Source organism: Triticum aestivum, chromosome 5A, assembly GCF_018294505.1.
Source record: "Triticum aestivum cultivar Chinese Spring chromosome 5A, IWGSC CS RefSeq v2.1, whole genome shotgun sequence".
NCBI classification, from domain to species: Eukaryota; Viridiplantae; Streptophyta; class Magnoliopsida; order Poales; family Poaceae; genus Triticum; species Triticum aestivum.
Window position 1 is genome coordinate 31,821,990 of NC_057806.1, and position 9,931 is coordinate 31,831,920.

Here is a 9,931-nt window from a genome sequence, read left to right on the forward strand (position 1 = left end):
TGGAGCGAGGTCGAGGGAAGGGCAGGGTGGTGAGGCGACGACAGCCGCCGGCCGCGATGGGCATAGGCATGCGGGTAGGTCTGGATAGGCCCGTGCTACGCGAGAAAGAAGGATAAGTGGTTAAAGATAAACAATATTCAATCTGTTTTGGGCCGTTGGATGAAGATCTAGCGGTCTAAGATAAAAGTGATTGATGGAATAACTTTTCCAGGTGCCTGATGTATAGGCGCTCCCATGTAAAAATTCCATTTTTAATGATATATAATTTGTAGTATTTTATTGATCAAATTGTCCATGAGTTTTTTTTTAACCAGAAAGGAGAGACTACACCATTTGCACCTCTTTTATTTGTTTTATTTTCAGGTTATAGCTGCCGCTCGAGGCACCAGCCCGCTCGCCGCCTGCCCCGGCCGCCTGCTCGCCGTCGCCGCTCGCCCCGGCCACCCGCTCGCCGCTCGCCGTCGCCGCCCGCTCGCCGCCCGCCCGCACGTGAATGGCAGGCGCGGCGCCCTCCGCCTCCGCGCGCCAGATATCCCACACGCACTTCATCGAGCAGCTCCGCCGCGCCGCCCGCGCCCGCGACGGCGAGGCGCTCCACGCCTGGGCGCTCAAGTCCGGCGCCGCGTCCCACGCGCCCGTCTCCAACTCCCTCATCACCTTCTACGCCTCCCTCCCGCGGCCGCTCCTCGCCGCGGCCCTGGCCGTCTTCGCGGGCATCCCCGCCGCCGCCCGCGACATCGCCTCCTGGAACTCCCTGCTCAACCCGCTCTCGCACCACCACCCGCGCGCCGCGCTCTCCCACTTCCAATCCATGCTCTTCTCCTCCTCGCCCGCCATCCTCCCGTCCCCGCATTCCTTCGCCGCCGTCTTCACGGCCGCCGCCCGCGCGCGCTCCGCGTCCGCCGGGGCAGCCGCCCACGCCCTCGCTTGCAAGGTCCCCTCGGCTGGCTCCAACGTGTTCGTGTCCACCTCTCTGCTCAACATGTACTGTAAGCTGGGCCTCGTCCCCGATGCCCGGAGAGTGTTCGACGAAATGCCGGTGCGGAACGAGTTCTCTTGGGCCGCTATGGTGGCAGGCTATGCTTCCACAAAGTGCTCCGAGGAGGCCTTTGAGATCTTCCAGCTGATGCTTGCGGAGTGCCCGTCACAGAAAAACGAGTTTGTGGCCACGGCTGTTCTTAGTGCGGTCAGTGTGCCGTCGGGCTTGCCGATGGGGGTGCAGCTACATGGGTTGGCTGTGAAGGATGGGTTGGTGGTGTTTGTGTCGGTTGAGAACTCGCTCGTCACAATGTATGCAAAGGCTGGGTGTATGGATGCAGCATTACATGTGTTTGCGTCGTCTAAGGAGAGGAACTCCATCACTTGGTCCGCGATGATCACTGGCTACGCGCAGAATGGGAATGCAGAAAGCGCATTTAGAATGTTCTTGCAGATGCTTTCTGCGGGGTTTTCACCAACTGAGTTCACTTTGGTTGGGGTGCTCAATGCGTGTAGTGATGTGGGAGCATTGATGGAAGGAAAGCAGACACATGGTTTGATGGTGAAGCTTGGGTTTGAGGCGCAGGTGTATGTGAAGAGCGCACTGGTGGACATGTATGCCAAATGCGGCTGTATTACTGATGCAAAGGAAGGTTTTGATCAATTTCATGAGCTTGACATTGTCCTTTGGACGGCCATGGTTGCCGGGCATGTGCAGAACGGGGAGCATGAGGAAGCCTTGAGATTGTATGCCAGGATGGACAAGGAGGGCATCATTCCGACTAACTTGACTATAACCAGTGTTCTTAGAGCATGTGCTGGCCTTGCAGCATTGGAGCCAGGGAAGCAATTGCACACGCAAATCCTCAAGTTCGGATTTGGTTTGGGGTCTTCTGTCGGAAGTGCCTTGTCTACAATGTATTCAAAGTGTGGAAACCTTGACGATGGCATGGTTGTATTCAGAAGGATGCCTCATAAGGATGTTATTGCATGGAACTCGATCATTTCTGGATTCTCTCAAAATGGACGTGGAAATGAAGCACTTGACCTGTTTGAGGAAATGAAGCTAGAGGGCACTGCTCCAGATCATATAACATTCATTAATGTGTTATGTGCTTGTAGTCACATGGGCCTAGTTGACAGAGGATGGATTTACTTTAGGTCAATGACCAAAGACTATGGTTTAACTCCTCGGCTGGATCATTATGCTTGCATGGTTGATATTCTTAGCCGAGCAGGGATGCTAAATGAAGCAAAAGATTTCATAGAGTCCATTAGTATTGACCATGGAACATGTTTGTGGCGTATATTATTGGGAGCATGTCGCAGTATACGGGATTTTGATGTCGGAGCATATGCTGGTGAGCAGCTGATGGAGTTAGGTACTGGGGACTCCTCTGCATATATATTGTTGTCAAACATCTATGCTGCCCAGAGAAAATGGACTGATGTTGAGCGGGTGAGGCATTTGATGAGACATCGGGGAGTTAGCAAAGATCCAGGATGCAGCTGGGTTGAGCTTAACAGCAGAATTCATGTGTTTGTTGTTGGGGAGCAGCAACATCCTGAGGCGGAAAATATAAATACAGAGTTGAGAAGGCTCGCTAAACACATGAAGGACGAAGGGTACCGTCCAACATCTAAATTTTCATGGGATGAAGAACTGGATACATTGAGAGGATCTCATGAAGAAGATCAATTCGAGTTGATATCGGCAGTTTCTAGCTGACTTCTCAAATGACAAGAACAGTGAGTACTTTAATTGTTTCTTCTTGAATTTGGAAAATGTAACTAACAAAAGCTACGCTGTGAAATTTTGTGGCAGTATTTATGCTGAACTTACTCCATGCAAAACGAATTCACTGTTTCTATGCATCATTGTTAAGTGTCATTTTAGTTGGCGTTCATTAGCTTAGCTGATATGCTCCTACTGTGTAACTCAGTGTTAGTGCCATTAGAATTCTTCCCAGTTTTATGAATAAAATCGTCCTGCTGTGGAATTGCAGAAGTGCTAGCTTGATATTGTTTTCCCAGTATAATTATTTTTGGCTCTACACCACGTGTAAATCCCCTTTTCCAGAGTTTTTCTTTTTGGGTACTTCGTTCAGTATCCTCATTCTTTTTCACTCTTAAGCAAACCAAGTAACAAGATGATAAAATGTAAAGTATCAGTAAGTTCAACTCATAGATAATTAAACTTTGTAAATGACGCCTGCAGCACATCAACTTGGTAGGAGAGAGCACTCATCATCTCCCAAACATGGCAGTAAATGCACCCACCATGGTTACACTGTTAACGAAAGGTTTGTGATATACTCTAAGGCAGCAAGTGATGGTGAATGCCAACAAATTTCTCAAGGCCTTGTTTGGCACTAGAGTTTTTGGAGAGTATTTACGTGATTATCCCGGCCCATCCCAAAAACCCTGTCGAACCTCAACGGACCGTTCGGTGGGCCGTTTTCACACGGGTTCAGTCCCCATAATCCCCCACGAACCCTACCCCTCCCTGTGTAACTCGATACACTCCTCTCCCCTCGTGTATCTTCTATATTTTCTACGCCATATTGTCACTCTTTTTCTTCTGTCTCTTGTGAATTTAAGTGACGCTGCACATTTTTTTTTTCACTTAGGCTGATGTGACCGTAAAGCGACACCTGTAACTAAAGATGGACAAAAATTCAGTAATGTTCATACAGAAAATCATGGATGCACACCATCTATTCAGTTTGTAACAGCAAAGTAAGAGTGCGTTTTATTTAACTTTTTTTGGTAATCAGCAAAATAATAGAATATGTTGTTGCCGTCAATCATTAATTTCCATTAATGTTATTTGTTAACTCCCAGATCCGCGCTTACTAAGCAATGCTTTTTTTCTTTCCAAGCATGCGCAGTGAGTACCCATGCTGGAAATAGACAATTCCTCCTCTGATTAGTGTTCTTCTTTCAATACTTTTATTTGGTTATATTTTTCCCTTTTTAGGATCAGATATATTGGTCAGGTTTTTTGTTTCTTTGGAGGCATTTGTAGATATGTCAGTTTCAGTTTCAGCTGCAGCATTGCAAGCTAATCTTCCTGTTTATATATTTTATTTGCAGGGAAAATGTGTTACAACTAAGAGTGCAACCGACATGAATGGTAAATATCGAACTTTATTGCACACGTCCACCTACCCATGTCTTTTTAATGTTGTCAATTCTTGCAGTCTCAGTTATCTTTTTAACATGTCATTTTGTTCAGCCTAATGAGCTCATAAGTGTGACAACCTTACCCTATGATAATCATAATCCCCCTCATGGTAAACAGAGTGAACTGTAACTAGAGATATATGCTTTAGCACCTGGCCCAATTAATTATATCCACCATTATATCTTTGTGCAGCACTACAAACAACACAAACTCAGGAAACATTTCAGGACAAGTGGAATAATAATGCCACTAAGAAAAATATATATCAAAGTACTATGCATCACATATATCAAGGGCAAGGAGAGGAGGACGGCAGCCGAGGAGAGGAGGGCGGCGACCGAGGAGAAGAAGACGGAGGTTGAGGAAAGGAATGTGGTCATGGAAGAGAGAATCAAAAGCATTGAACAAGAGCAAAAGTTCATGTTCATGGACACAAGTGGTCTTGGTGACAAGGCGAAAGCATACGTGGAGCTTTGTCGCGATCAAGTGTTGGCGGTGAGGTCTATTGGAGGCTTCATGATGGGAGGATTCATGGGAGGCATGAGAGGAGCCATGGGCGCCATGGGAAGAGGCATGGGTGGTGCAATGGATGGGAATGAAAAACAATGGTGCCAAACTGCCAATGATGTCAATGGTGGCATTGGAGAAGAAGCAATCAATGGAGAGGAAGCAAGCCATGAAGAAGATGCAAGCACAACTAATGGCAATGAAGGCAATGCCATTTGAGAGGCTATGCATTCATTTTGTATGCACTTTTGTTTTTGTTTGCGATGCACAATGATTGTGGTTTGAATTTGAATTTGATATACGGATGATTGAACTTGAATTTGATATGTTGATGATCATATGTGTTGTGATCTTGCAAAGTTTTAATCATGCCGTCATGTGTTTGTTTCAATATGTATGCAATTGCGAAGTAAAAAAGGAAGAAGGCCAAATTTTTAGGGTACCAAATTGCAGAATTTTTCTCAAAACTTTTTGGGCATCTACTTTTACGACGATGAAGAGAGATTGTCTGGCACCCAGCAATGGGTGGGTGAACCAGCCACGTTTGAGAGGCTATCCATTCATGTTTTATGCACTTTTGCTTTTGCTTTTGTTTGTGATGCACAATGATTGTGTTTGGATTTGAATTTGATATGGATGATTGAACTTGAATTTGATACGTTGTCAATTATGTGTTTTGTGATCCTGCAAAGTTTTAATTATCATGCATATTTTGTTTTAATATGTATGCAATTATGAAGTACTCCCGCTGTAAAGAAATAGATTTTAATGATCTAATTCTCTTATATTTCTTTACAGCAGGAGTACTTAAAAAGAGGGGAATAAATAATCAAGAAAAAAACAGGTGACAGAACAGGGTAAAAGAAGAAAATTAAACCGGTTGAGAAGATTGTCAAAACCAACAGAACCCGGCAAATGGGCACACCCCTTCAGATGAATTGAAATTCAAACTTTTTATTGTCGGCTGTAATAAGAGCAACCATGCTTTACAACTGCTAATACTATGTGAGAAATTAGTGAAGTTGTGGCATGCAGCCGTTAGCATCACAAACACGAGCTAGTCATTCTTCCTATTTTTGCATGATCGTAATAGGTATTTACATTCTTTCGATTTGTGCATGATCTAAAAATACAATTTCCTATTATGAAGTTAAACTGGGCCCAAACACATCTCAGACCTAGAGTACAAATTTGGAACAGTGACAGCAGTAATCCCGACCTATAAATCTTTGACCCCGTCCAGAAAATAGTTCAATTTCATTGCTCCTTTAGATAGCTACTGGGCTTGTTCAGATCGTTCTATGTTACTACGCTGCTCAAAAGTCAAAATTGTCGGAATGACTGAGGACCAGCATGATTCTGAAGGACGAATCATTTTCCAATGCAGAATTTGCTGAATATGCTGCTCAGAACTTCTTCAGATATGTCCTCTCCGCTGATTGTTGCCAGAGCCAATGCAGCTTCCCTCAAGTCTATAGTCCAAAAATCTAAGGGTAGCTGCTCATTGATCGACGACTCTAGTCTTGTGAAAGCTTCTTGGGTCCTCATGAGCTGTTCCAATTGTCTCTGGACAACACAATGGAATTGGATAAAAGTCAACAATCTTTCATGTAACAACTGAAGCAACAAGTCTAAGAGAACAACTACTGGGGTTTTCTACTGATGGCATACGGAAATATTTACCTGGTTTACAGTCCACCGCCGTCCCCCGGAAGGTATGGACTCAAGACCTCTAACCTCTATTACAGCCCTCTCCAACTCAGAAATGCCTTTACCAGTGACTGCACACGTGTGCACATGTTTTCTGAAAATTCCACTGAATTTCTCAAACTCTTCTCCTGAAACAAATGGTGTGCAGTCTACCTTGTTGATAACCAGAACCATTGGCACTTCAGAACCTGAGCTTTTCTGATCATCAAAAAGGACAAAGAAAGAATAGTCACTCTCCAATTTATTTACAGATGATGGAAGGGACAGAGAGGATTTCAAACAGAAGGCATGCAAACCAATAACCAGGCAATCAGACATCAACAAAATTTGTGAGAAAATGAAACTGATGGAACCTTATCAATCATGACACGTTTGATAAGTTTAGTGTCATCTTCAGTCCACCCATCAACTGCACTTATTGTCATAATAACCATATCAGCTCCCAGTGCAGCAGTCTCTGATCGTTCTACACCTGGTTAAGAGCAGAACAGAAGACAAGCATCACAACTAACAACGCTATTACCATTATTCCATATACAAGATCAAATATATATTGGGAAACATGTTCCTACCCCTGGTGGGCTATGCCACCCAACGTCAGATCGTATTTTGACATTCACATCTTTATCATCTTGCTTTAATAGTTCACAATATGTTTATGAGAATAATAATACTCACCAATTTTTTCCACAATGTCATCAGTTTCTCTTATACCAGCCGTGTCTAGAAGGGTAACAGGGATTCCATGAATTGAGACATTTGCTTCAACTACGTCCCTTGTAGTTCCAGCTATTTCGGTAACAATAGCTCTTTCACTCTGCAAGCTAAGCATTTAAGTTCCAGTATCAACTATTATGGCTGCAACATGAAATAAATCAAACTATCCAATTGGACATGGGATTCACATAAAGTATACAGAATTATAGATTACAATTAGTATTCATATAAGAAGATTATATGGCGATAACGTTCGATGTATAAACTTTGGGCATGACGCACAGCAGAGAAGCAGGATAAAGTTCAGGACACAGTACGTTGAGCAAGATCCCCTTAAATCACATGGCATTAGGCATCTACCGGAGTTTCGGTACGGCTCATTTAAAGTCACAGCAGAAAGGTATCATAAAAGTTCTAGGGGTCTAGGTTTGCGGAGAGAAAGATGGACCAGTGCTCTTGAGGGGAGGATGAAAAATGGATGGTATCCCTTGCGTTTTCTTGCTTAATTAATCTCGATGGCTAACAACCAAACATATGTGAAAGGAGAATACACAACACACTTACCTAATATTAATTAATTCCATATCTTAATCCTAACTAATCTATTTTTAAGAGAGTTCCTTCATGCTGCCTTGTGTACCGGTTAATGACCCCATACCTTAACTAGCCTTGAACCCGTAACAATAAGATTAGCTCATGTAACTTCGCATATAAAAAGAGAAAACAACATAGATTAACAAGCATGGTAACAACAAAATAGAGTACTAAAAAAGATATGCTGGACAAATATCCAACAGAAATAATGACAGAGAGATATCCACGAGTATACCTTACTCCATGCATTCAGGAGGCTTGACTTTCCAACATTTGGGCGGCCAATTATTGCTATCTGTGCAAAATTGTAAGAGCATTTTTCATTCTTAATTATGTTTTCTTTAACAATTCAGTATAATGCATAGAATAAAGTACCTGTAGACCAGACAGCAACAGCTTATCATACTTTGCAGTATCCAGAGCATCCTGAACCTCTTGCCTCATGCTGTTAATTTTGCTGAGCAGCATCATAGGGTCCAATGGAGGCATCTCATCTTCAAAATCTAAACGAGCCTCAATTTCAGTGATCAATTCTATGCACCTTGATCTCAAAGATTTCACTAGAGTAGAAAAGCCTCCCTACAGTAGAGGACACATATAATTCAGATTGGAGAACCTACTTATTATTAAAAAAACACATCTACATTGTGCTTCCCAAAGAAACTGGAGCTGATGAAGTTAAACTTCACAATGCAAAAGGGTTTCAAGTAGTGTCTGAGTCAGGAATTTGTTATCGGCGTGCACAAGGAAAAAAGCAAGTCTTGCACATAAATGCAAATTTCCCCTCCACATTTTAGTGATCAGAACAACAATATTCAATTTCCTTTTCACATTTCACTAATCACTGACATATTACTCTAACTGCTATCTCTATTTTTTGTCTTTTGGGGGGTCGCATGTAACAGGAGCAGCCCCTGGCACCACCCCTGGTCACTACCCTCCATAAAGTGTTGTTTCAGCTACTCCTGACCTGGAAACAATTTGTTCCTGGTATTTCGAGGGTTAAACACACACAAAAAAAAACTCCAACATGACCACATGTATATCGTTTCTCAGGGCCTACCCAACAGGCTAACATGATTTAATTTATCAACAGCATAATTTTGTGACATGCCTGGATGCCAGCCAAGGCAGAATCTGCTGCAGCTACAGACTTGGCTGAAATAAGCCTCGAGACGTTCTCCGCTTGAGCCAAGTCCAACCTCCCATTTAGGAATGCGCGAAGAGTGAATTCACCTGAAAAGCGAACATGAAACCTGAGCTAGGAGTTTGTTCAAGATAAGACACCTACATCCCAAGATAGCTTCACCATTCATTCTTCAAACAAAAAGTGTCTGCCTATCTGACAAAACTGTTTCCCTATAACTATAATTACATCCGTAGCTAACAGGAACGTCAACCATAGCCGTAACCAACTGAACTACAATATTTCTTTACAAGCGTAAATAATCTAGACCAGTAGGACTTGAGTGAGCAAGCAACTAACCAGGGTCGGCGAGCCTGGCACCAGCCTCCAAGCAGGCCCTCAGCACACGACGCAAGCAAAGGTCATTCCCATGGCACTGGAGCTCCACCACATCCTCTCGGGTGTAGGACCTCGGAGCCAGCATGGGCACCACCAGCACCTTCAGATTTGGGGAACAAAATGGGAAATCAAGGCACTAGTTTGCACAGAGAACACTAACCAACCGATAGCGAGCAGTATACCTCATCGATGACGCTCCCATCTCCGTCCAGCGCGACCCCGTACTCCACGAAGTGGCTTCGGGGATTCCAGGGCGCCGGGTCCTTCCTGGCCGGCCGGAACACGCGGGCGACGACGGCGACGGCGTCGGCGCCGGACAGGCGGACAATGCCGACGGCCGCGGGGCCCCCGCCGAGGGCGGTGACGACGGCGGCGATCGTCCCCGGAGATCCGCCGCCCCCATAGCTCGGCGGCGCGCGGCGCGAGGGAGAAGACGGAGGCGAGCGCTCGTCGCCGGGCAGCACGAGGGAGCTGAAGGAGGCGAGGGCTTTGGCGCGCGTGGTCAGGGGTTGGGGGCTAGGGTTTAGTGGGCGGCGGCGGAGGAGGAGAGGTCGGGGAGGCCGCCATAGGAGAAAGGGGAGGAGGCGAGAGACGGCACGAGCCATTTGGATTGGGAGAGGCAGCGAGCCGGCTGGTTCACCCGTTGCGGGGTGACAGCTGATTAGGAATGCCACGTGGTATAACTGTTGAGGGAGAAAAAAGAGAAAAAAAGT

At 45.0% G+C, this 9,931-nt stretch overlaps 2 protein-coding genes across 6 annotated transcripts; one reads left to right on the forward strand and one right to left on the reverse strand.

Moving 5' to 3' along the window:
• Nucleotides 1-405: 405 nt before the first annotated feature.
• Nucleotides 406-5,038, forward strand: LOC123102121 (pentatricopeptide repeat-containing protein At2g33680). Of its 5 annotated transcripts, XR_006448759.1 has the most exons (4): nt 406-2,727; nt 3,609-3,717; nt 4,075-4,114; nt 4,358-5,038. XR_006448759.1 is itself a non-coding variant. In XM_044523402.1 (2 exons), the coding sequence occupies exon 1, from the start codon at nt 494-496 to the stop codon at nt 2,705-2,707; it is 2,214 nt and encodes a 737-aa protein (XP_044379337.1). In that variant the 5' UTR covers nt 406-493; the 3' UTR covers nt 2,708-2,727; nt 4,075-4,386. The 5 variants fall into 5 exon arrangements, 1 of the variants encoding a protein (XP_044379337.1); XR_006448758.1 differs by lacking the exon at nt 3,609-3,717; XR_006448760.1 differs by having other exon boundaries at nt 4,075-4,386.
• A 568-nt stretch (nt 5,039-5,606) lies between these two features.
• Nucleotides 5,607-9,931, reverse strand: LOC123102123 (tRNA modification GTPase MnmE). The gene is made up of 9 exons (XM_044523403.1): nt 9,401-9,931; nt 9,180-9,318; nt 8,808-8,929; nt 8,069-8,272; nt 7,929-7,988; nt 7,061-7,199; nt 6,736-6,854; nt 6,356-6,580; nt 5,607-6,238 (listed from the first exon to the last, which is right to left on the reverse strand). The coding sequence occupies exons 1-9, from the start codon at nt 9,821-9,823 to the stop codon at nt 6,044-6,046; spliced, it is 1,626 nt and encodes a 541-aa protein (XP_044379338.1). The 5' UTR covers nt 9,824-9,931; the 3' UTR covers nt 5,607-6,043.

What these genes read in the sequence shown, in the direction of transcription:
- LOC123102121 (XM_044523402.1), top strand. Translation starts at nt 494, where the DNA reads ATGGCAGGCGCGGCGCCCTCCGCCTCCGCGCGCCAGATATCCCACACG.
- LOC123102123 (XM_044523403.1), bottom strand. Translation starts at nt 9,823, where the DNA reads ATGGCTCGTGCCGTCTCTCGCCTCCTCCCCTTTCTCCTATGGCGGCCT. An exon ending in ATGGGAGCGTCATCGATGAG is followed by an intron (nt 9,319 to 9,400) that starts GTATACTGCTCG and finishes CCAAATCTGAAG; the next exon opens with GTGCTGGTGGTGCCCATGCT. An exon ending in TGTTGCTGTCTGGTCTACAG is followed by an intron (nt 7,989 to 8,068) that starts GTACTTTATTCT and finishes AATTTTGCACAG; the next exon opens with ATAGCAATAATTGGCCGCCC.